This window comes from Dryobates pubescens, chromosome 23 (assembly GCF_014839835.1).
Source record: "Dryobates pubescens isolate bDryPub1 chromosome 23, bDryPub1.pri, whole genome shotgun sequence".
Taxonomy (NCBI): domain Eukaryota; kingdom Metazoa; phylum Chordata; class Aves; order Piciformes; family Picidae; genus Dryobates; species Dryobates pubescens.
The window spans coordinates 1,527,852-1,552,187 of record NC_071634.1 but is presented as its reverse complement, the minus strand read 5'-3'; the positions used below and the strand labels follow the sequence as shown (position 1 = coordinate 1,552,187).

General features: G+C 58.9%; 1 protein-coding gene across 1 annotated transcript in view; it reads left to right on the top strand.

Moving 5' to 3' along the window:
* Window positions 1–23,764, top strand: part of EIF2AK3 (eukaryotic translation initiation factor 2 alpha kinase 3) — a 72,441-nt gene extending 48,677 nt beyond the window's left edge. Inside the window, exons 10-17 of the mRNA XM_054172214.1 lie at window positions 4,966–5,078; window positions 7,019–7,141; window positions 8,802–8,951; window positions 11,515–12,283; window positions 15,847–16,014; window positions 19,171–19,272; window positions 22,675–22,737; window positions 23,588–23,764. Coding sequence (XP_054028189.1) covers window positions 4,966–5,078; window positions 7,019–7,141; window positions 8,802–8,951; window positions 11,515–12,283; window positions 15,847–16,014; window positions 19,171–19,272; window positions 22,675–22,737; window positions 23,588–23,764 — 1,665 coding nt within the window. The remainder of the gene's footprint in view (window positions 1–4,965; window positions 5,079–7,018; window positions 7,142–8,801; window positions 8,952–11,514; window positions 12,284–15,846; window positions 16,015–19,170; window positions 19,273–22,674; window positions 22,738–23,587) is intronic.
* The last annotated feature ends 572 nt before the right edge of the window (window positions 23,765–24,336 follow it).

Genomic DNA, 24,336 nt, shown 5'->3' with positions numbered 1-24,336 from the left:
CCGCTGCGGCCCCTCCGGCGCGGCTCCGGCGCGGTCCCCAGCATGGATCCAGCGGGGCTCCAGTGCAGCCCCCAGTGCGGCTCCAGTGCGGCTCCAGTGCAGCCCCCATGTGGCTCCAGCACAGCCCCCAGCATGGCCCCAGCACGGCCCCCAGCATGGCCCCAGCGCGGCCCCCAGCAGAGCTCCAGTGCAGCCCCCAGCGGGGCTCCAGTGCAGTCCCCAGCGCGGCCCCCAGCGGGGCTCCAGTGCAGTCCCCAGCGCGGCCCCCAGCGGGGCTCCAGTGCAGTCCCCAGCGCGGCCCCCAGCGGGGCTCCAGTGCAGTCCCCAGCGCGGCCCCCAGCGGGGCTCCAGTGCAGCCCCCAGCGGGGCTCCAGTGCAGTCCCCAGCGGGGCTCCAGTGCAGTCCCCAGCGGGGCTCCAGTGCAGTCCCCAGCGCGGCCCCCAGCGGGGCTCCAGTGCAGTCCCCAGCGCGGCCCCCAGCAGAGCTCCAGTGCAGCCCCCAGCGGGGCTCCAGTGCAGCCCCCAGCGGGGCTCCAGTGCAGTCCCCAGCGGGGCTCCAGTGCAGCCCCCAGCGGGGCTCCAGTGCAGCCCCCAGCGGGGCTCCAGTGCAGTCCCCAGCGTGGCTCCAGCGGGGCTCCAGTGCAGCCCCCAGCGGGGCTCCAGTGCAGTCCCCAGCGGGGCTCCAGCGGGGCTCCAGTGCAGCCCCCAGCGGGGCTCCAGTGCAGTCCCCAGCGGGGCTCCAGCGGGGCTCCATTGTGGCCCCAGCACAGCTCCAGTGTGGCGCCCAGCGCGGCCCCAGCACAGCCCCAGCGCAGCTCCAGTGTGGCCCCAGTGTGGCTCTAGTGTGGCCCCCAGTGCAGCCCCCAGCACAGCTCCAGTGCAGCCCCAGTGTGGCCCCCAGCGCGGCTCCAGCACAGGCCCAGCGTGGCTCTAGCATGGCTCCAGTGCAGCCCCAGTGTGGCCCCCAGCGCGGCTCCAGCACAGGCCCAGCGTGGCTCTAGCATGGCTCCAGTGCAGCCCCAGTGTGGCCCCCAGCGCAGCTCCAGCGCGGCCCCAGCGCGGCTCCAGCGCAGCCCCCAGCTCGGCTCCAGTGTGACCCTAAGCATGGCCCCAGCGCAGCCCCCAGCATAGCCCCCAGCGCAGCCCCCAGCGCAGCCCCCAGCTCAGCCCCCAGCCTGGATGAGGCAGTTGGTGCCATGGTTTAGTTGCTGAGATGGTGCTGGGGGAGAGGTTGGGCTTGGTGATCTGGAAGGTCTTTTCCCACCTGGTTAACTCTAGTCTAGTCTCTAGTCTAGTCTCTAGTCTAGTCTCTAGTCTGTTCTGCCGCTTGGCCTGCGGGTGGGTGCGGGCCGTGTGTGCCCGGTGGATGCCCCATGGCTGACAGAAGGCTCTTGGCTTCACCAGCCTGGTATCCTGGCCCCGCGATCTGTTGGGTGAGGTTTGTGGCAGCCCTCGTGCTGGGGGAGCCATCAGGAGACGTTTGCAGACATCCTCAGCTTTCTCTGCTGTGTGAGCAGCTGTGAGGATGCAAGCAGGGAAGGGATCGGTGGACGCAGGAGCGTAAGGCAGCCTGCCAGATGGTGGAAGAGAGGCACCTGTGTGCCGTGATGCCAGAGCAGTTAACCCTCTGAGGCCGAGTCCCAGCCGAGGCAGCGGCTGCAGGATGCTGGCACTCGGGGCGTCAGTGGATGACTTGCTGCGCTGCTTCCTGTGTCAGTTGTGCTTCAGGGCTTTGGTGATGGAACTGGTGAGACAGAGGAGGGAGGCTGTGCCAGCTGGTCCGGTACCAGCTGCTGAGGGGTGGCTTCTGCCGTGGCCTGTGAAGCGGGAGCCGGGCAGGCGGTGTGAGAGCGACCGTGCTGCAGCCAAACCCACCCCGGCGCTGCCCGCGGGGCTGCAGCTGCTGGCTGAGGGCAGCAGGGCGAGGGCAGACCTGCTCTCGTCTGCGGGGGTTTGCCTTCTGCGCCCGCAGCTTGACTCTGTCGGCCCTGGGATGGCATTGTCCTGCCAAATGGAGTGGAGTGGAATAGAGCAGAATGGGACAGAGTGGAATGGAATAGAATTAACCAGGTTGGAAAAGAGCTTTGAGATCACCAAGTCCAACCTCTCACCCAGCACCATCTGATCAACTCAACCATGGCACCAAGTGCCTCATCCAGGCTCTTCCTAAACACCTCCAGGGATGGGGATTCCACCACCTCCCTGGGCAGCACATCCCAATGGCCAATCTCTCTTGCTGGGAAGAACTTTCTCCTCACCTCCAGCCCAAACCTCCCCTGGCACAGCTTGAGACTGTGTCCTCTTGTTCTGGTGCTGCCTGCCTGGGAGAAGAGACCAACCCCCACCTGGCTCCAACCTCCCTTCAGGGAGTTGGAGAGAGCAAGAAGGTCTCCCCTGAGCCTCCTCTTCTGCAGGCTAAGCAACCCCAGCTCCCTCAGCCTCTCCTCCCAGGGCTGTGCTCCAGACCCCTCCCCAGCTTTGTTGCCCTTCTCTGGACACCTTCCAGCAGCTCAACATCTTTCCTAACCTGAGGAGCCCAGAACTGGACACAGGACTCAAGGTGTGGCCTGAGCAGTGCTGAGCACAGGGCACAATGACCTCCCTGCTCCTGCTGGCCACACTGTTCCTGATACAGGCCAGGATGCTCTTGGCCACCTGGGCACACTCCTGGCTTATGTTCAGTACCCTCAGGTCCCTTTGTGCCTGGCTGCTCTCAGCCACTCTGAGCCCAGCCTGTGGCACTGCCTGGGGTTGCTGTGGCCAATGTGTAGAACCAGGCTCTTGGGCTTGTTCAGTCTCCTGCCCTTGGCCTCTGCCCATCTGTCCAGCCTGGCAAGGTCCCTCTGCAGGCAGCAGTTTGAACTCTACACAGTTTGGACTCTACACAGCTACCCAGCACAGCCTGTGTCAGCTCCAGAGTGCAGGGGGCACCCAGTCCCCGGTCTGAAACTGTTTGCTGTAGATCTTGTGTCACAAAGTACCGGAGCCCTTCCCAGCCAGGGGCTGGCTGTGCAGCCCGAGTGCCTGGGGAAGCTGAGAGCAGCTCCCTGTCGCCGCCTTTCTCTGCTTCCCTTCCAACAGCTGCCCCTTGTCCGCAGGATCAAAGAGGCAGAGCCCAGGCTCCTCAGGCTCCTCTTTCCCAGCAGTTATGTCAGCAGGCTCGGGAAGCTGTGGCTCAGCAGGGGGTGAAGCTGCCGAGGCTTGCGGTGCTGGCCCCGTGTTGGGAGCCGCCACAGCGCCACTTAAGAGCACAGAGGCTGAAGTTGCTTCTGGCGGCGCTGAGGCCCCTTGAGAAACTCTCTTGTGACCCAGCCTGGGTGTTCAACGCTTCTCAGGGTGTTTGCCAAGGACTTAGCAGCCCTGTTGGCAGTTTTCATCCTTTGCAGCAGAGTCCCAAAGCTTTGCCCAGTCTTATCCCAGACTTCTGGATCGTGCACAGTCTGACAAGTGATGGAAGGGTGATGCTCGGTAGCCCACAGAAGCATCTGCTGGAGCACAGAGGGACTGATGGACTTCCCATGCTGCTGAAAGATTTGCTGGAAGGCTTCCAGGACAGAGTTCTGTTCCTGAGTTAGAGTATTCCCCATCTTTGTTGTCCTCAGCTGCTTACCTTGTGGCCAGGGAAAAGGAGCTGAGCTTTTGCAAGGCTTTTATCTTCCACTGTGAGTTCAGCTGAGACAATCACACTGTCTCCTGGTCCCTGATGTTATGTAGCACACTGAGGCACAGAGCCCTGCAGCATCCTGGGAGGAGAGGCTGGACACCATGGGTAGCTCAGAGACAGGGCAGGAGCCAACTTCCTTGCTAGCACTCAGGGCTTATGTGTATTCTACTACAGCACAGAGCAAGCATGAGGCCAGCAGGACTTTTGCATGCCAGCACCACAAAACTTGTGTGAATCTGAACTTAGTGACTGGCTAAGCAATTCACAGCTTAGAATAGGATAGAATAGAATAGAATAAACCAGGTTGGAAGAGACCTTCAAGATCATCGTGTCCAACCTATCATCCAACACCACCTAATCTCCTGAGGAAAGCTGAAGAGAACAGGAAAATACCAGAGGTTCATGACCTGTCTGTCTCCTCCCCCAGTTCCTCTCAAGGCCTCTTCACATAACCAGGGTTTGTGCTGCCTTGTCAGCAAACTGTTCCAGGTTCCAAAGCAAAAGCAATGAACTCTTTCTCTTCAGTCCCCAGAACAGCTTAGTTGGGAAGGGAGCTGAGAGATCACAGAATGGTCTGGGTTGGAAGGGAGCTCCAAAGGGCATCCAGTCCAACCGCTCTGCACTCAGCAGGGACATCCTCCACTGGAGCAGGTTGCCCAGAGCCCTGTCCAGCCTTACCTGGAGGAGCTCCAGGGTTGGAGCCTCAACCACCTCCCTGGGCAACCTGCTGCAGTGTTCCAGCAGCCTCCTGGGGCAGAACTTGTTCCTCCCATCCAGTCTAAATCTCTTCCAGTTTCAAACCATTGCCCTTTGTCCTGTCACTGCAGTTCTTTGGGAAGAGTCCCTCTGCAGCCATCGTGTGGCTCCTTTCAGGTACTGGAAGGCAGCTCTAAGGTCTCCCTGGAGCCTTCTCTTCTGCAGGCTGAGCACCCCCAGCTCCCTCAGCCTGTCCTCTTAGCAGTCTTCAAGTCTCCTGATCATTTTCATGGCCTCCTTTGAATCATCTACTCCAACCTCCCCATCACAGGCAGGGACACCTCCCACCAGCACAGGCTGCTCAAGGCCTCATCCAGCCTTGCCTTCAACACCTCCAGGCAGGAGGCAGCCACAGCCTCCCTGGGCAGCCTGTGCCAGAGTCTCCCCACCCTCAGGCTGAAGAACTTCCTAATCAGACCAGAGCTTTGGAGATGCTTTCAGTGATGCCAGTTGTTGCCATAGCCAGGGGTACAAATTGGTCTCAAGTACCTGAGGAGCTGATTGCTTGGGTTGGTTTTTATTGTTGTTGGCTTGGTCCCTCCTCAGCTGCGGAAGGAGTCGGAGACGCAGTGCCAGACGGACAGCAAGTACGAGCCTGCTGCTGGAGACACCCAGGAGAGCAGCTGGAGTGATGTCAAGAGCTCTGGATATGTGTCCAGGTGAGCTCATCCAACACTGCACTTGCAGGGCTTTCAGTCATAGGGTCACAGAGTTGGGTTGGAAGGGACCTCAAATATCATCTTGGTTCCAGGGGCACCTCCCACCAGCACAGCCTGCTCCAGGCCTCATCCAGCCTGGCCTTCAACACCTCCAGGCAGGAGGCAGCCACAGCCTCCCTGGGCAGCCTGTGCCAGAGTCTCACCACCCTCACTGCCAAGAACTTCTTCCTCATCTCCAGTCTCCATCTCTCCTTTCCCAGCTCAAAGCCATTGTTCCTCATCCTGGCACTCCCAGCCCTTGTCCAAAGTCCCTCCCCAGCTCTCCTGGAGCCCTTCAGGTACTGGAAGGCTGCTTGAGGTCTCCCTGCAGCCTTCTCTTCTCCAGGCTGAACAGCCCCAACTCTCCCAGCCTGCCCCCACAGGGGAGGTTCTGCAGCCTCTGATCATCCTGGTGGCCTCCTCTGGACCTGCTCCAGCAGCTCCAGGTCTCTCTCTTTGTTTTAAAGCTATGGGTTTAAAAAAACTCAATACAGAAGGTACTCTAAAGAATTTCTCCCTGATCTGCAGTCTAAGTCTGCCAGCTTCCAGATTCAGTCCACTGCCCTTGTCCTGTCACTGCAGGCCCTTGGGAAAGGCAGAGAGTCACAGAATGCTTTCAGTGGGAAAGGACCTTCCAGATCATGTAGCTCCAGCCCCCTGCCATGAGCAGAGGGACATCTCCCACCTCCCATTAGACCAGGCTCCTCAAAGCCTCACCCAGCTTTTTGTAGCCCCCTTCAGGCACTGGAAGGCTGCTCTAAGGTCTCCCTGGAGATGTCAGTGTGAGACCTGTCCAGAGGAAAGAGATCAGTTGTTCTGGTCTCCTTGTTCTGCAGCTCAGCAGGATAATCACCAGCTGACACAAAGCACCCAATGGGAGCCTGCAGCTATAAGCAATCCCAGCGTGCCTCCTGTGAGCAGGAATGTTGCTCTTGTATGTCTTCCTCATCCATGGAATGGGAGACTGCTTCTTGAATCAGTTGTGTCCCACTTGGTGCCCATTGCCTCTTGTCCTATCAATGGGCACTACTGAAAAGATGCCAGCCCCAGGCTTTTGCCCCCAAAGGTTCTTTAGCTCTTGCTGAGCATTGAGTAGAGCAGGGGGAGAACCTCCCTGGATCTTCTGACCACACTCCATAGATCACAGAATCACAGAACATTAGGAAGGGAGCTCCAGAGCTCACCCAGCCCAACCCCTGCCAGAGCAGGGCACCCAGGGCAGGGCACACAGAACACATCCAGCTGGGGCTGGAAAGGCTCCAGAGCAGGAGACTCCACAACCTCTCTGGGCAGCCTGCTCCAGGCTCCAGCACCCTCACACCAGAGAAGTTTCTCCTCCTGTTGAGGTGGAACCTCCTGGCTTCCAGCTTGTCCCTGTTGGTCCTTGTCCTGTCCCTGGGCACCACCAGCCAGAGCCTGGCCCCTTCCTCCTGACCCCCAGCCCTCAGCTAGTGACAGACATTGATCAGATCCCTCTCAGCCTTCTCCTCTCCACACTACTCAGCCCCAGGGCTCTCAGCCTCTCCTCACAGCAGAGCTCTTCCACTCCCTTCAGCATCCTCACAGCCTCCCCTGCACTCTCTCCAGCAGCTCTCTGTCTCTCCTGAGCTGGGGAGCCCCAAACTGGACACAGCATTGCAGCTGTGGTCTCAGCAGGGCAGAGCAGAGGGGCAGCAGAACCTCCCCAGCCCTGCTGGTCTCACTTTTCTTGCTGCCCCCCAGGGTGCTGTTGGCCACAAGCCCAAGCTGCTGCCCCATGCACCACTTGCTGCTTGGATTTGCTCCCTGCGCTTCCCAGGAGGGTTTCACTCTCAGTGGCAAATGCCTTGGGGTTTCTGTCTGTACTAACACATTTTTCTCCTCCCTCCTTTCTTCTGCCCCTGCCTCCTCTCCTCTCCCAGGTACCTGACAGACTTTGAGCCCATCCAGTGCCTGGGCCGGGGAGGTTTCGGAGTGGTCTTTGAAGCCAGGAACAAAGTGGACGACTGCAACTACGCCATCAAACGCATCCGGCTGCCCAACAGGTGAGAGGGCAGGGGCTGCTGCCCCAGGGGCTCCTGCCCTGCCTGCCCAGCACCCCTCTGCCATCCAGGACACACCTCTCATGGGGGGCTGACTTGGGTTTGGCGTGGAGAAGTTGGCATCCCAGCAGAGGGTGAGCTGCTTGGCTGAAGTGCTGGCAGAGCAGGACCCTTGTGAGGATGCTGCAGCTCCATGGCAGCTCAGAGATCCATGGAGTGGGTTGGGTTGGAAGGGACCTCAAAGATCAGCCAGTTCCAACCCCCTGCCATGGGCAGGGACACCTCCCACCAGCCCAGGTTGCTCAAGGCCTCATCCAGCCTGGCCCTGAACACCTCCAGGTTGGATGAAGGCCTGGGCTGCTTTGAGTCCCTTGTTGATTAGAGCCTTTGACAACAGCACCACTCATTTGTAGCACTGTTAATTTGCTTCTCTCCTTCCTCTCCTTGCCTTTCCTACCTTCTTTTTCCCTTTCCTCTCTCCCTGCCCAGCTTTTCTGACTCCATTTGCCCATTTTGTTTCATTTTTTGGTCCCACAACCCCTCCCTTGTCTTTCAGTCATAGGTGCTCAAGCCATGCTGCTGAATTCCCCTACACAGAGCTTGCAGCAGTTCCTTTTAGTGGGAGATGGGAGACACTGCTTCTGGAAATCTCAAGTTAGGACAGCAACAGGCAGGCCAGTAGAGGGAGGGGTAAAGCCATGACATCCAGGATGCCTCTGTTCTGAATGTGTTACAGCAGTGTGACTCTTTGGCAGTAAAGACATTTAAGGTAGCCTAAAGTCTTCTTTTCCCAGCATACTCAAAGCCAGTCAAACCATCTGACTTGAGTGGATCCAGTTGTGGTCTGCTGAAGAGAAATTAATTAGGTCAGGATACCAGCAGGCTGCCTGCTTGCCTGTCCATAGAATCACAGAACACAGGGCTTGGAAGGGACTTCCAGAGCTCACCCAGCCCAACCCCTGCCAGAGCAGGGCACCCAGGGCAGGGCACCCAGAACACATCCAGGTAGGCTTGGAAAGGCTCCAGAGGAGACTCCACAACCTCTCTGGCAGCCTGCTCCAGGCTCCAGCAGCCTCACACCAGAGAAGTTTCTCCTCCTGTTAAGGTGGAACCTCCTGGCTTCCAGCTTGTCCCTGTTGGTCCTTGTCCTGCCCCTGGGCACCACCAGGCAGAGCCTGGCCCCTTCCTCCTGACCCTTAGCCCTCAGCTACTGATAGACATTGATCAGATCCCTCTCAGCCTTCTCCTCTCCACACTACTCAGCCCCACACTGGAGATGGTCATCCTGGAGTCCTTATTCTGTGCCAGTGAAAGAAGCAGCACCACGGTGTCCCTGCCTGCCTCCTCTGCTGTCAGTGTCTCCTGCAGCCCTGTAGAGCACTGCTGCTTAGGGCTCTTTTTCCTGTCCCTTGGGAGAGTGGGGAGCATGAAGCTGTCCTGCTCAGCTCTGCTGCCTGCCATGATTTGAGACCAGCTGGCTGAGTGCTGCTAGGAGCAGGCCCTGCTGCTGCAGCGCTCTGAAGGCGTTCTCAGGGGGGCTGGCTGGCTGTGTGTGTGAGGAGCAGCACTGCTGGCCTCCCTGGCTGTGCCGAGCTGCTCTGCAGGGGTGTCTGTGCCACGCTGCTGCCCTCTGACCGTGCCCTGTTGTGTGCTGGCCCGGCAGGGAGCTGGCCCGCGAGAAGGTGATGCGGGAGGTGAAGGCCCTGGCCAAGCTGGAGCACCCCGGCATCGTGCGCTACTTCAACGCCTGGCTGGAGGCTCCCCCGGAGAGCTGGCAGGAGAAGATGGATGAGCAGTGGCTGAAAGATGAGAGGTAACTCAGGCCTGGGGGGAGCCTAACAATTCAGTTGGAGATTGGACAGCAACAGAACTGGGGAGCTGGTGGAGAGCCCAGGGATGGTCGTTAGCTGTGCCGGGAGAGCTGGGGCGGCTCAGCCTGGGGAGGGCTCCAGGGAGACCTCAGAGCTGCAGTTCAATATCTGCAGGGCAGCTGCAGGCAGGCTGGGGAGGGACTGCTCAGAAGGGGCTGTGGGGATAGGCCCAGGGGCTGTGGGGATAGGCCCAGGGGCAGTGGTTTGAACCTGGAGCAGGGCAGAGTTAGGTTGGACATGAGGAGGAAGCTCTGCACAGGGAGGCTGGGGAGACACTGGCACAGGCTGCCCAGGGATGGGGTTGAGGCTCTGTCCCTGGGGACACTGAAGCTCAGCCTGGCTGTGTCCCTGGGCAGCCTGCTGGAGCTGGAGCTGTCCCTGCTGCCTGCAGGGGCTTGGCCAAGCTGCCCTTGGAGGCTCCCTTCCCACCCAACTCATTCTGTGGCTCTGTGATTCAAATATATCACACTTGGTCGTAGCTCCTCTGCATTTTTGGGTCCTCTCTTTGGGTCCTCCCTTGTAGGTCCTTCTTTCAGCTCAGGAAACATCTTGCAGTTCTTAATACAGCTTCTGTGACTGAACCTTCCCATGGTTGGAAGGTTGGAGCATTGCTGCTCTGCTGGGGTTTTACACTTTGGCATCTCTCTCTTCTTTGCTCCTTTCCAGTGCTTTAGGTGGATCTCATTCAGTCTTTCAGTGCTCCAGTGACTTCATTTCAGCAGGAGTCTGTGAGGGATAATGAGAGTGATCATTTATAAAGCTTGGCAGGAGTAGTTAAAAATGGGAAATGAGATGAAGGGTGTTAGGAGGGAGGCAAAAGTGGGGCTGTGCTAGCAGCCAAGGAGTGGGGCCTCATCCCAGACTCTTTAGTGGCCTCATAATAGCACCTGAACCTGCCTAACCCTTTGCAGAATGTTGCAACCTTTATATTTCAGGCATCAAATGACCATCTCACAGCTGTCACTCTTCCAAGGCAGCTCCAGCAGGCACTGGCAGGCACCTCAGCCTGCAGGGCTGCTGCTTCTGCTGCTGCACATGAGCCTGACTGCACCCTGGGAGCCCAGGCAGCAGAGCTTGCTCAGTGTCCCTCTGATCAGCACTCTTGTCTCACTGAGGGAACACCACCCTCTGCAGCAGAAGGGATGCTGAGCCCTGCTGCTTAGTGATTCCCACACCTGAGGACTCCTTTAGTCTCATGGTGTGACATGGCCCTCCAGGGGAGGCCACCAAGGGGGTCAGAGGGCTGAGAACCTCCCCCATGGGACAGGCTGGGAGAGTTGGGGCTGTTCAGCCTGGAGATGAGAAGGCTTCTGGGAGACCTCAGAGCAGCCTTCCAGTACCTGAGGGGCTCCAGGAGAGCTGGGGAGGGACTCTGGACAGGGGCTGGGAGTGACAGTGACACAGCAGAGTGGTCATGGACATCAATGTAGTGATTGCTTCCACTGAAGACAAATTGATTAATCATAGAGTCACAGAACTGTCAGGGCTGGAAGGGACCTCAAGGCTCAGCCAGCTCCAACCCCCTGCCATGGGCAGGGACACCTCACACCACAGCAGGTTGCTCACAGCCACCTCCAGCCTGGCTGCAAACACCTCCAGGCAGGAGGCTTCCACCACCTCCCTGGGCAGCCTGTGCCAGGCTCTCACCACCCTCATGGGCAACAACTTCTTCCTCACAGCCAATCTCAATCTCCCCACTTCTAGTCTTGCTCCACCCCCCCAGTCCTATCCCTCCCTGACAGCCTCCAAAGTCCCTCCCCAGCTTTCTTGGAGCCCCCTGCAGATCCTGGAAGGCCACAATAATTAATGCATCTGAGGGCCTCATCTCTCCCCAGGTGGCTGGTGTGACATGTGGGCAAGGGAACAAGAGCCAGAGCTGTGCCAGCTCATTCCAGCAGACAAAATTCCTTCACTCATCCCCAGGCTCAGGGCAGTCCCAGAGCTGCCTCCTGCAGACACAGAGCAGGAGGCTTTCACCCCACACTTTCAGGCTGACAAACACAACTCTCCTTTGGAACCTGCCTCATCCCTTACAGGCCTCTCAGGTCCTGCAGGTCCAACTCCCCCATGGCAGGATGAGGGGGAATGGATTGGAGCTGGAAGAGGGCAGATTTAGACTGGACCTGCAGCAAGGCTGGGGAGGGACTGTTCAGAAGGGCCTGTGGGGATTGGATGAGGGGCAGTGGATTAAAGCTTGAGGAGGGAAGATTAGGGCTGGATATAAGGAAGAAATTGTTGGCAGTGAGGGTGGTGAGACTCTGGCACAGGTTGCCCAGGGAGGCTGTGGCTGCCTCCTGCCTGGAGGTGTTGAAGGCCAGGCTGGATGAGGCCTGGAGCAGCCTGTGCTGGTGGGAGGTGTCCATGGCAGGGGCTGGAGCTGGCTCATCTTTAAGGTCCCTGCCAGCCCAAACCACTCTGGGATTGTATGATGTGTAGTAGCTAAACCTGGGCAGTGCCCTTGGGTGTCCTGCAGGCCCAGCTGACCTGCCTGCTGTGTTCCTCTAGCACTGACTGGCCTCTCAGCTCTCCCAGCCCCATGGATGTGCCCTCCTTCAAGATCCGAGCAGAGCCCTTCTCTGCCAGGGAGCACATCGAGGTTGTCGCCGCTTGCTCGGAGCAGGAGCTGGCCCTGGGACTCCCCTGTGCTCAGCATGACACATCTGCAAGCCGGTTTTCCCCTCTGGAGTTCTCTGCCACGGACAACAGGGAGCTGCAGCAGTCAGAGGACCCTCTGCTGAACCTGCAGGACAGTGTGCTCACAGGCTGTGAGGGAGAGGACAGCACCATCAACAGCAACGGCCTGGAGCACTCCCTGGAGATGTGCTCCTCAGCTGCTCCTGGAGGGCACCTGAGGGAAGGGACCTCCTCTTCTATTGTGTTTGAGGACTCTGGCTGTGGCAATGCCTCCAGCAAGGAGGAGAAAGTTGGTGTTTCACATGGGGAGAGCTTCTCTGAGGAGAAGGCAAAAGGTGCAAAGGAATCCGAGCACAAGAAGTCTGCCTCGGGAAGTCCTCTCTCTGTGTCTCCACCAAGGCCAACGAGTTTAAGCCTGGACCTTTCTAAGAACATTGCAGACAAAGTCAAGCCCCCCTCCCCCAAGGTCTACCTGTACATCCAGATGCAGCTCTGCAGGAAAGAGAACCTCAAGGACTGGATGAGCAGAAGGTGCAGGATAGAGGAGAGGGAGAGGACGGAGTGCCTGCAGATATTCCTGCAGATAGCTGAAGCTGTTGACTTCCTGCACAGCAAGGGATTGATGCACAGGGACCTCAAGGTTTGTGCTCAAAGGTCACAGTGGCAAAGGAGTTGGGGGCTGGGGGGGTAAATCTGTTTATTGGCATGGTCACCACAGAATGCAGCAGGGCCGAGGGCTGGGTGCTGGCCTTGAGTCACAGCCACCCCATGGAGGCTCCAGGCTTGGAGCAGAGGGGCTGGGAACTGCCCAGCAGAGAAAGCCCTGGGGGTGCTGGGTGCCAGCAGCTGGAGAGGAGCCAGGGGGTGCCCAGCTGGGCAAGGAGGCCTCCAGCAGCCTGGCCTGGAGCAGCAGTGCTGTGGGCAGCAGCAGCAGGGCAGGGATTGTGCCCCTGGGCTCAGCACTGGGGAGGCCACAGCTTGAGGGCTGGGTTCAGCTTTGGGCTCCTCACTCCCAGAAGGACATTGAGGAGCTGGAGCAGGGCCAGAGAAGGGCACCAGAGCTGGGGAAGGGTCTGGAGAAGAGGGCTGGGGAGGAGCAGCTGAGGGAGCTGGGGGGGTTTGGTGTGGAGCAGAGGAGGCTGAGGGAGAGCTCCTTGCTCTCTGCAGCTCCCTGAGAGGAGGCTGCAGCCAGGGGGCATTGGGCTCTGCTCCCAGGACAAGAGGAAATGTCCTCAAGTTGCCCCAGGGGAGGTTCAGGTTGGACATTAGAAGAAACTTCCTGACTGAAAGGCTTCTCCAAGCCTGGCCCAGGCTGCCCAGGCTGGTGGCTGAATGCCCATCCCTGGAGGTGTCTGAGAGGCAGAGCTGTGGTGCTGAGGGCCATGGCTCAGCCCCAGCCTGGGCAGAGGCAGAGCCTGGTTGTGCTGGCTGCTCTGGGAGGGCTTTGCCAGCCCAGGCAGTGCTGGGAGTCTCTGCCTGCCTCAACTCTCCAGGTGCTGGCTGGAGCTGGACACCTCCCTGGCTGTGTGCTGCAGGCAAACAGCTCCTCCTTGACTGCTGTCAGAAGGTCTTTGACTGCTCTGTCCCCAGGGCATCCTGCAGGAGCCTCTGGTGCTGTAGTTTCCTGGGAGGCCTGGACTGACTCAGATGACATCACAGGGTCCTGGTCCCTCCGCTCCATGCCAGACCTGGGCAGCAGCAGTTCCCAACTTGCCTGCTGCTTGGCAGTGCCAGGCTGGTAGCTCAGTGCCAGCCCCTGCTTTAAACTGGCAGATCCTGAGTGTGGACACTGGCCACAATCTTTGTGTGTGGCAGGGGAGAGAAACCCTGCTGGAGCAGCTGAGTCTCATCAGTGAGCTCGGCAGGGGCTTACAGGAGCTGAGTTAAGGTCTGCACAGTCACCTGGAGGTGCAGTGCCCCAGGGAATAAAGAGGAATCATCCCTCAGGGCAGGGCAAGCCTCTCTGGCAGCTGGCAGCCCTCATTGCTCTCTGCAGCTCCTGAGAGGAGGCTGCAGTGAGCTGGGGTTGGGCTCTGCTCCCAGGCTCAGGTGATAGGAGAGGCAATGGCCTGAGGTGACAGTGGATTGAGCATGGCCTCCAGTGTGGTGACTGAAGACACTTTGCTAACACATCTGAGGGCCTCATCTCTCCCCAGGTGGCTGGTGTGACATGTGGGCAAGGGAACAAGAGCCAGAGCTGTGCCAGCTCATTCCAGCAGACAAAATTCCTTCACTCATCCCCAGGCTCAGGGCAGTCCCAGAGCTGCCTCCTGCAGACACAGAGCAGGAGGCTTTCACCCCACACTTTCAGGCTGACAAACACAACTCTCCTTTGGAACCTGCCTCATCCCTTACAGGCCTCTCAGGTCCTGCAGGTCCAACTCCCACACCTGGGTTTCCCCAGGGGAGGTTTAGGTTGGAGAGTAGAAGAAGCCTGGAAGGGTTCTCAAAGCCTGGCACAGGCTGCCCAGGGAGGTTGCTGAATGCCCACCCTGGAGGGGGTTTGCAGAGGCAGAGCTGTGGTGCTGGGGGCCATGAGTTAGTCCCAGCCTGGGCAGTGGTTGCACTCCATGGTCTGAAAGGCTTTCCCAGCTGAGGGGATCATCCAGAATGAAAATCTGTTGTAAACCCCTCTGAGCTCTGTCCCAGCCAGAGGGGACCTCTCAGGTCAGTCTCCTGTCAGAAGGTCAAGGCTGAGGCCATTGGTAGCTGGCAAAGAAGCTGAGGGGGAGCTCAGGCAGACCTCCTGGAGCTGCAGAGCTCTCAGGCTTCTGTCCGGGCTCAGCTGGGTTGTGTTGGGCACAGCTGCTCCTCAGGGACCTTCTCTGGCCCTGCTCCAACCTCTCAGTGTCCTTGGAGTGAGGAGCCCAAAGCTGAACCCAGCCCTCAAGCTGTGGCCTCCCCAGTGCTGAGCCCAGGGGCACAATCCCTGCCCTGCTGCTGCTGCCCACAGCACTGCTGCTCCAGCCCAGGCTGCTGGTGGCCTCCTTGCCCCCCTGGGCACTGCTGGCTCATCTTCAGCTGCTGGCACCAAGCACCCCCATGTGCTGGGCAGAGAAGCCCAAGCTGAGGTTCTGAGGTGCATATGAGTGTGGCACTTGGGGGTGAGAATAAACCCCAGGAGCCAGCAGCAGCAGCTGGGGACTTGCCATGTGAGGAGGGAGGGCTGGAGAACTTCTCTGTGCTCTTGCCAGCAGCTGGTGGCTTCCTGCAGCCCTCTGTAGTGCCAGGACACCTCCCCTGGGTGAGAAGAGCTGAGCACTCTGGGGTTTGATGCCAGAATCATTCCTCTTCCCTCAGCTTCCCAGCTGGTTCTGGCAGCCTGCAGCAGCAGGAGCCTTGGAACCACAGAACTGTCAGAGGTGGAAGGGAGCTCAAGGCTCAGCCAGCCCCAACCCCCTGCCACGGGCAGGGACACCTCACACCACAGCAGGTTGCTCACAGCCACCTCCAGCCTGGCTGCAAACACCTCCAGGCAGGAGGCTTCCACCACCTCCCTGGGCAGCCTGTGCCAGGCTCTCACCACCCTCATGGGCAACAACTTCTTCCTCACAGCCAATCTCAATCTCCCCACTTCTAGTATTGCTCCATCCCCCCCAGTCCTATCCCTCCCTGACACCCTCCAAAGTCCCTCCCCAGCTTTCTTGGAGCCCCCTGCAGATCCTGGAAGGCCACAATGAGGTCTCCTGGGAGCCTTCTCCTCTCCAGCCTGCACAACCCCAACTCCCTCAGTCTGTTCTCACAGCAGAGCAGCTCCAGCCCTCTGCTCCTCCTCGTGGCCCTGCTCTGGACACCTTCCAGCCCCTCCAGAGCCTTCCTGGCACAGAGGCTCCAGAGCTGGCCCCAGAGCTGCAGCTGTGGTCTCAGCAGAGTGGAGCAGAGGGGCAGAATCCCCTCCCTGGCCCTGCTGGCCACACTTCTCTTGCTGCAGCCCAGGCTCTGCTTGGCTCTCTGGGCTGCAAGTGCTCCCTGCTGGCTCCTGCTGAGCTTCTCCTCCCCCAGCCCCCCAAGGCCTTTTCTGCAGGGCTGCTCTGCAGCCAGCCCCTGCCCAGCCTGCAGCAGTGTATAGCTGTGTCAATATATTATCTGTGTCTAGCTTCCTTGCCTTGCCAGCAGAGCGGAGCTGGACGAGGCCCCAGCGGCCCCAGGAGCCCTCTGCCTCACTCACCCCTCCCTTTCTCTCCCCCTGTTGTTTCCTCTCAGCCTTCCAACATCTTCTTCACCCTGGATGACATAGTGAAGGTTGGGGACTTCGGCCTGGTGACTGCCATGGACCAGGACGAGGAGGAGGAGTCGGTGCTCACCCCCATGCCAGCCTACGCCAGGCACACAGGGCAAGTGGGCACCAAACTCTACATGAGCCCAGAACAGGTTTGTGCCCCCTGCTCCCCCCACAGGGCTCCAGGCCCTCCTGGCAGCAGCCTGTTGGGCAGGATGCCGACAGCCTCTGCCCCTCAGAGCACAGCTGGGAGCCGAGGCCCAGAGTTAGTGTTGTGAATATCTGTGGACCCAGGGGGAATTGATCTGAGTCTGGAGCCAGGGGGAAATGGATCTGAGTCTGGAGCCAGAGGGAAATGGATCTGAGTCTGGAGCCAGGGGGAAATGGATCTGAGTCTGGAGCCAGAGGGAAATGGATCTGAGTCTGGAGCCAGGGGGAATTGGATCTGAGTCTGGAGCCAGGGGGAATTGGATCTGAGTCTGGAGCCAGGGGGAAATGGATCTGAGTCTGGAGCCAGAGGGAAATGGATCTGAGTCTGGAGCCAGGGGGAAATGGATCTGAGTCTGGAGCCAGGGGGAAATGGATCTGAGTCTGGAGCCAGAGGGAAATGGATCTGAGTCTGGAGCCAGGGGGAAATGGATCTGAGTCTGGAGCCAGAGGGAAATGGATCTGAGTCTGGAGCCAGGGGGAATTGGATCTGAGTCTGGAGCCAGGGGGAATTGGATCTGAGTCTGGAGCCAGGGGGAAATGGATCTGAGTCTGGAGCCAGAGGGAAATGGATCTGAGTCTGGAGCCAGGGGGAATTGGATCTGAGTCTGGAGCCAGGGGGAAATGGATCTGAGTCTGGAGCCACGGGGAAATGGATCTGAGTCTAGAGCCAGAAGGGGAATGGATCTGAGTCTAGAGCCAGAAGGGGAATGGATCTGAGTCTGGAGCCAGGGGGAAATGGATCTGAGTCTGGAGCCAGGGGGAAATGGATCTGAGTCTGGAGCCAGGGGGAAATGGATCTGAGTCTAGAGCCAGGGGGGATTGATCTGAGTCTGGAGCCAGAAGGGGAATGGATCTGAGTCTAGAGCCAGGGGGATATGGATCTGAGTCTGGAGCCAGGGGGAATTGATCTGAGTCTGGAGCCAGGGGGAAATGGATCTGAGTCTGGAGCCAGGGGGAATGGATCTGAGTCTGGAGCCAGAAGGGGAATGGCTCTGAGTCTAGAGCCAGGGGGATATGGATCTGAGTCTGGAGCCAGAGGAAAATTGATCTGAGTCTAGACTCCAAGGGAAATTGATCTGAGTCTAGATTGAGAGGGAATTGATCTGAGTCTAGACCCAGAGGGAAATTGTTCTGAATCTAGATTGAGAGGGAAATCAAGCTGAGTGTAGACCCAGAGGGAAATCGATCTGAGTGTAGACCATGAGGGAAATTGATCTGAGGGAAATTGATCTGAGTCTAGATTGAGAGGGAAATTGATCTCAGTGTAGACCCAGAAGAAAATTGATCTCAGTCTAGACCCAAAGGGAAATTGATCTGAGTGTAGACCCAGAAGAAAATTGATCTGAGTGTAGACCCAGAAGAAAATTGATCTGAGTGTAGACCCAGAGGGAAATTGATCTGAGTCTGGACCCAGAGGGAAATTGATCTGAGTCTAGATTGAGAGGGAAATTGATCTGAGTCTAAACCCAGAGGGAAATTGATCTGAGTCTTGACCTAGAGGGAAATTGATCTGAGTCTAGACCCGGAGAGAAATTGATCTGAGTCTTGACCTAGAGGGAAATTGATCTGAGTGTAGACCCAGAGAGAAATTGATCTGACTGCAGATAGATTTAGGTGTAAATCTAAGCCATAGATAGGATCAGATGTCAATAAACCCTGATTTAGATATAAATAAATGTCAATATAGAGTTAGAAGTAAATTAATCTAAATCTAGCCATAAATAAATCTAAATTCAGGCAGATTTGGGTATAAATTAATCTACAGATAGATTTATATGCACATAAACCTTAACAGAGGTAGATTTAGGTGTAAATAAATCTGAGCATAGACCTAGATGTAAATTGATCTACATATATAGAGGTAACTCAATACAGATTGAGGTGAAACTCAGTTCAAACACAGGCAGGTTTAGATGTCAGTAAATCTGACCATAGACAGATGTAGATATCAATAAATCTGACCATAGACAGATGTAGATATCAATAAATCTGACCATAGACAGATGTAGATATCAATAAATCTGACCATAGACAGATGTAGATGTCAGTAGGTCTAAAATACAGACAGATTTTGATGTCAGTCTAAATATAGCTGGCTTTAGCAGCCAATAACTCTAAATCCAGGTAGATTTAGACATGAATTAGAGTGGCTGTGATTGCTGCTTGGGTACTTTCATTGCTTCTGCTCTGAATGCATTCCAGAGGCTCAGGTGCTGGGCAGCTGAGCAAGGACACCCTGCTGAGCACCAGGGCTGAGGTGAACCTGTGAGTGAGTGAAGCTTTGGCAGCCTTGGGGGAGTGAGAGGATGTTGGGACTCAGTGATCTTAAAGGTCTGGTGCCCTGCTGAGACCTCACCTGGAATATTGCATCCAGCTCTGGGCTGCCCAGCTCAGGAGGGACAGGGATCTGCTGGAGAGAGTCCAAGGGAGGGCAATGAGGATGCTGAAGGGACTGCAGCACTGCCTGGGGAGGAGAGGCTGAGAGCCCTGGGGCTGTTCAGTCTGCAGAGGAGAAGGCTGAGAGGGATCTGATCAATGGCTATCAATAGCTGAGGGCTGGGGGTCAGGAGGGAGGGCACAGGGCCAGGCTCTGCTCACTGTGCCCTGGGATAGGCCAAGAGGCAATGGATGGAAAGTGCAGCACAGGAGGTTCCAGCTCAGCATGAGGAGGAACTTCTGCACTGTGAGGGTCCCAGAGGCCTGGAGCAGGCTGCCCAGAGAGGTTGTGGAGTCTCCTTGTGTGGAGCCTTTGCAGCCCTGTCTGGATGTGTTCCTGTGTGCCCTGTGCTGGATTCTCTGCTCCTTCAGGGGCTTGGACTGGCAGATCTCCAGAGGTCTCTTCCAACCCCTGACATCCTGAGAGCCTGTGGTCTTCTCCAGCCCAAATGGTTCTCTGAACCTGAGTTGAGGCCTTTTGCCCTACAGAGAGGAGCTGATTACAGAGGGCCTTGCTCCCCCTTGGCCAAGGTTCTGCCAGCCCTGGGGTGCTGAGCTGTGCACACAGCTTGGTGACTTCCACAGCCTGAGTGCCAGGGGTGCTGTGTGCATGGTGCCCCCCAGGGAGCAGCTTTCTGACCTAACCCATGTTGCCCTTGCAGATCTGTGGGAACACCTACTCACACAAGGTGGACATCTTCTCCCTGGGGCTGATCCTCTTCGAGCTGCTCTACCCTTTCAGCACACAGATGGAGAGGGTCAGGGTATGTATGGCACTGGCTGCTCCTCACTTGGATGCTTTGCTTCCAGCAGCTGCTCCCCTGGGGAAACACCTCCCAGGGCTCCTCTTCCAGTCTAACAAAGCCTTGCAGTTAGGAGCACAGCTTCTTCATCAGCCTTGGGCAGACCCCCTGGATCCCTGCAAGGAAATTTCAGTCTTCCTGATCTGTGCACTTGGGCTGAGGCCTTAACTTCTGTGCAGAGCTCCTCTGTGCTCAAGCCAGGTTAGAGCAGCTGCTCAGCTGGGATGTCCAAGAATCCAGGCCACAAATCCAGCTTGTGACTGGGAGACTGCCAGCTTGCTTCTCCTGCCAGAGCTGGAGCCACACTGTGAATTTGTATTCCTCCTTCCTTGCTCTGCTCCTGCAGTGCTTGGCACCCAGAGCTCTTAGTGAGGACTGTGGCTCACAGTTTGAGCTGTGAGTGTCACACAGCTTCGAGCACAATCTCCCCACTGATGACCTTCATGGCATCCACTGTGAACCTGGGGGCTTTGGAGCTGCACCACAACCCTTCCTTGCTGTTACAATGCACCTGAGAGCCATCCTGCTCAGGTACAAGGTCACAGAGGGCAGGGGCTACAGCCAGGAAGGTTTCTCCTCCTGTTTATGGTGAGCAGGAAGGAGGGAGTCATTTGAACCTGTGCCTGGAGGGGCTCAGTTCTCCTGTGAGGATGGAGTGCTGTTAGCAGAGATGCAAGGAGCAGCTTGGCTCAGGCCATGGGGGCAGCCTCAGCTGGGCTGGTGCTGCATTCTCTTGCTTCAAGTGCTCTGGCATTAATGAGACAAAAAAGCATGGTCTGGAAGAGAGACAGTGCTTGATGCAACCCCTCCCACCCACACCAGCTGCAGCCTCCCTGAAGAAGATCACTTTTACTGGCACAGGCACCCAGCAGGGAGCTCTTTGGGTTTCCTAGTCTCAGGTGAGAGAAGTGGGGGGGAATGGCCTGGAATTGTGCCAGGGGAGGCTGAGGTTGGAGTGAGGGAAAGTTTCTTTGCTGCAGGAGTGGTCAGGGCCTGGCAGAGGCTGCCCAGGGAGGTGGTGGAGTCCCCATCCCTGGAGGGGTTCCAGAACCCTGTGGCCAGGGCAGCTGGGGCCATGGTTTGGTGGCCATGGTGGGGCTGGGTTGATGTTGGACTGGGTGAGCTCAGAGAGCTGTTCCAGCCCAAACCCTTCTATCATTCTGTCCTGGCTTCTCAGGATCTCCTGCAGCTTTGCCCTTCCAGTTTCTGTCCTGAGTCTAGCAGCAAAGTGATCAGAGTGAGCCTGAAGCTGCCTCAACTCTGATGCACTTCATGAGGATGAGGCCCTGAGCAGCCTGTGCTGGTGAGAGGTGTCCCTGCCCATGGCAGGGGGTTGGAGCTGGATGGTCCTGAAGGTCCTTTCCAACCCAACCCATTCCATGGATCTGTGAAGACAAGAGGGTGAAGAGCCTGCCCAGTCCCCAGGGCTGTCACTGCCCTTTTACTCTTGTTGGTAGCACCACAAGAACCTCCCAGCCCTTCTCTGCCCGTGGCTGGAGTGCAGCTACTCCAGTGGCTGCTTCCACATTGTTCCACTGAACCCTGGCATCAGCCAAGCAGTATCACTGCTTGCTGAAGCAAAACCTCTGCCTGGTGAGGCAGCCCAGCAGATGGGTGCACAATGAGTGACAGTGAGCTGGGAAGATCTCCAGAGGAGAGTGAGAGCTGCTTCTGCCTGAGGCTGGCAGCAGGGGGGCTGTGGCAGGGCATTTTATTGCCACATCAGGTGCTTGGGAGCAGATCACTTAAAAGCTGAGTGAGCTGGCAGAGGAGAACAAAGTCCTGGTGGGCAGAAGGATGCCCCTGAGCCAGCGATGTGCCCTTGGGGCCAAGGAGGCCAAGGGCACCCTGGGGTGGGTTAGAAGGGCTGTGGTCAGCAGGTCAGAGAGGTTCTCCTGCCTCTCTGCTCTGCCCTGCTGAGGCCACAGCTGGAATCTTGTGTCCAGTTCTGGGCCCCTCAGTTCAGGAAGGAGCTCAGGGAACTGCTTGAGAGAGTCCAGCCCAGAGGCACAGAGCTGCTGCAGGCGGTGGAACATCTCCCTGTGAGCACAGCTGAGGGAGCTGGGGCTTGGAGCTGGGAGCAGAGCAGCCTGAGGGCTGCCCTCAGTGCTGGGATAAAGATGTGCAGGGCTAGAGCCAGGCTCTGCTCAGGGATGGCCAAGGGCAGCACAAGGGGCACTGGGGGCAAGCTGGAGCAGAGGAGGTGCCAGGGGAACAGGAGGGGAAACTTGGTGAGGGTGGCAGAGTCTGGAGCAGGCTGCCCAGAGAGGTTGTGGAGTCTCCTCTGGAGCCTTTCCAGCCCCACCTGGATGTGTTCTGGGTGCCCTGCCCTGGGTGCCCTGCCCTGGCAGATTCAACAAGGCCAAGGGCAGGGTCCTGCACAACAGCCCCATGCAGGCTACAGACTGTGGCTGAGTGTCTGGAGAGCAGCTGGCAGGGAGGGACCTGGCAGTGCTGGGGGACAGCAGCTGCACAGGAGCCAGCAGTGTGCCCAGGGGGCACAGAAGGCCAAGGGCATCTTGGCTTGTGTCAGGAGCAGTGTGGCCAGCAGCCCAGGGCTGTGATTCTGCCCCGTTCTGGGCACTGGGGAGGCCTCACCTCCAGCACTGTGCAGCTCTGGGCCCTCACTGCAAGGAAGCTCTTGAGGTGCTGCAGCAGGTCCAGAGCAGAGCAACCAGGCTGGGGAAGGGGCTGGAGGGAAAGTGATGAGGAGAGGCTGAGGGAGCTGGGGGTGTTCAGCCTGGAGGAGAGGAGGCTCAGGGGGGACCTTATCACTCTCTACAGATACCTGAAGGGAGGTTGTAGCCAGGTGGGGTCAGGCTCTGCTCCCAGGCAACTTGTGACAGGACAAGAGGGCATGGCCTGAAGCTGTGCCAGGGCAGGGTTAGGTTGGATGTCAGGAAGCACTTCCTGATGGAAGGGGGAATCAGACACTGGGATGTGCTGCCCAGGGGGGTGGTGGAATCGCTGCCCCTGGAGGTGTTGAGGGCCAGATTGGATGTGGCACGTGGTGGCAGGCTGTAGCTGTGTGGTGGGGCTGGGTCACAGGCTGGGCTGGAGGGTCTCAGAGGTCTGTTCCAGCCTCAGGAATTCTGTGACTGTGTGGAATTTGTGTGTCTGGGTGGTGCAAGAGTGCAGAGAGCTGAGCCCTGGTGGGGTGGTTCCTGCTGCAGCCTGGGTGCTGCTGGCTGAGAAATCACAGCCTGCTGAAAAGGGCCAGGGGCAGCAGGTTGTGGATTTTACCCTCTGAAGCCTTCCAGAAGGAGCTTTGCCATCAGGCTGCTTTGCTTGCAGGGATCTGGGGGAGTCCTGGCTGGCATTTTGGAAGGGTGACCATAGTGCTCTCCCTTTTGGTTTTCACAGACCCTGAGTGATGTTAGGAATCTGAAGTTTCCACCACTCTTCACTCAGAAATATGCACAAGAGGTGAGTCTGGCACTGGGCACTGCAGCAGCTGCCTCAGCACTGCAGCTCTCTGCTTTGCAGGGGAAAACCAAAAGCTGTTGGGGAGCATTTTGTGTAACTGGCCAGGGGGCCAGGCCCAGGCAGGGCTGGGCAATGGAGTTAGCTCCAGTGCTGGTTGGTCACCAGTGCTGGCCCCAGGGCTCAGAGCTGGGCCAGGTCTCTGATGTTCTATCAGTGATCTGGGTGAGGGATTGAGCTCCCTCAGTGTGCAGATGGCACTACCCTGGGTGCCAGTGGGGATCTGCTGGAGGCTTGGGAGGCTCTGCAGAGGGATCTGCCCAGCCTGGATCCAGAGGCCAAGGCCAACAAGGCCAAGGGCTGGGTGCTGCACTTGGGTCACAACCACCCATGGAGGCTCCAGGCTTGGGGCAGAGGGGCTGGGAACTGCCCAGCAGAGAAAGCCCTGGGGGTGCTGGGTGCCAGCAGCTGGAGAGGAGCCTTAAGGTGCCCAGGTGGGCAAGAAGGGCTCCAGCAGCCTGGGCTGGAGCAGCAGTGCTGTGGGCAGCAGCAGCAGGGCAGGGATTGTGCCCCTGGGCTCAGCACTGGGGAGGCCACAGCTTGAGGGCTGGGTTCAGCTTTGGGCTCCTCACTCCCAGAAGCACATTGAGGAGCTGGAGCAGGGCCAGAGAAGGGCACCAGAGCTGGGGAAGGGTCTGGAGAAGAGGGCTGGGGAGGAGCAGCTGAGGGAGCTGGGGGGGGTTGGTGTGGAGCAGAGGAGGCTGAGGGAGACCTCCTTGCTCTCTGCAGCTGCCTGCGCTGGGGCCCTGCCCTGGGGGCTGCAGGCTGTGTGAGTGTGCCCTGTCCCTTGCAGTCCACCATGGTGCAGGAGATGCTGTCCCCCAGCCCCACGGCGAGGCCCGAGGCCGCGGCGCTGATCGAGAGCCCTGTGTTCGAGGAGCTGGAGCTGCCGCCGCGGCCCGTGCTGCGGCAGCGGGCGCGGACCATGAGCCTGTCCGGGAGCAGGCACTGCCGGCAGCCCAGCAAGTGACCGCTCCGCGCCCCCGGCGGCGGGGCCGGCGGCAGCCCGGCCGGCAGGCAGCGTGCCCGGCCCGCGGCGAGCCCGGCCGGCAGGCAGCGTGCCCGGCCCCGCAGCGAGCCCGGCCCGCAGTGAGCCCGGCCGGCAGGCAGCGCGCCCGGCCCCGCAGCGAGCCCGGCCGGCAGGCAGCGTGCCCGGCCCCGCAGCGAGCCCGGCCCGCAGTGAGCCCGGCCGGCAGGCAGCGTGCCCGGCCCCGCAGCGAGCCCGGCCCGCAGCGAGCCCGGCCGGCAGGCAGCGAGCCCGGCCCCGCAGCGAGCCCGGCCCCGCAGCGAGCCCGGCCGGCAGGCAGCGAGCCCGGCCCCGCAGCGAGCCCGGCCGGCAGGCAGCGTGCCCGGCCCCGCAGCGAGCCCGGCCGGCAGGCAGCGAGCCCGGCCCCGCAGCGAGCCCGGCCCGCAGTGAGCCCGGCCCGCAGCGAGCCCGGCCGGCAGGCAGCGAGCCCGGCCCCGCAGCGAGCCCGGCCGGCAGGCAGCGAGCCCGGCCCCGCAGCGAGCCCGGCCGGCAGGCAGCGAGCCCGCCCGGCCCGC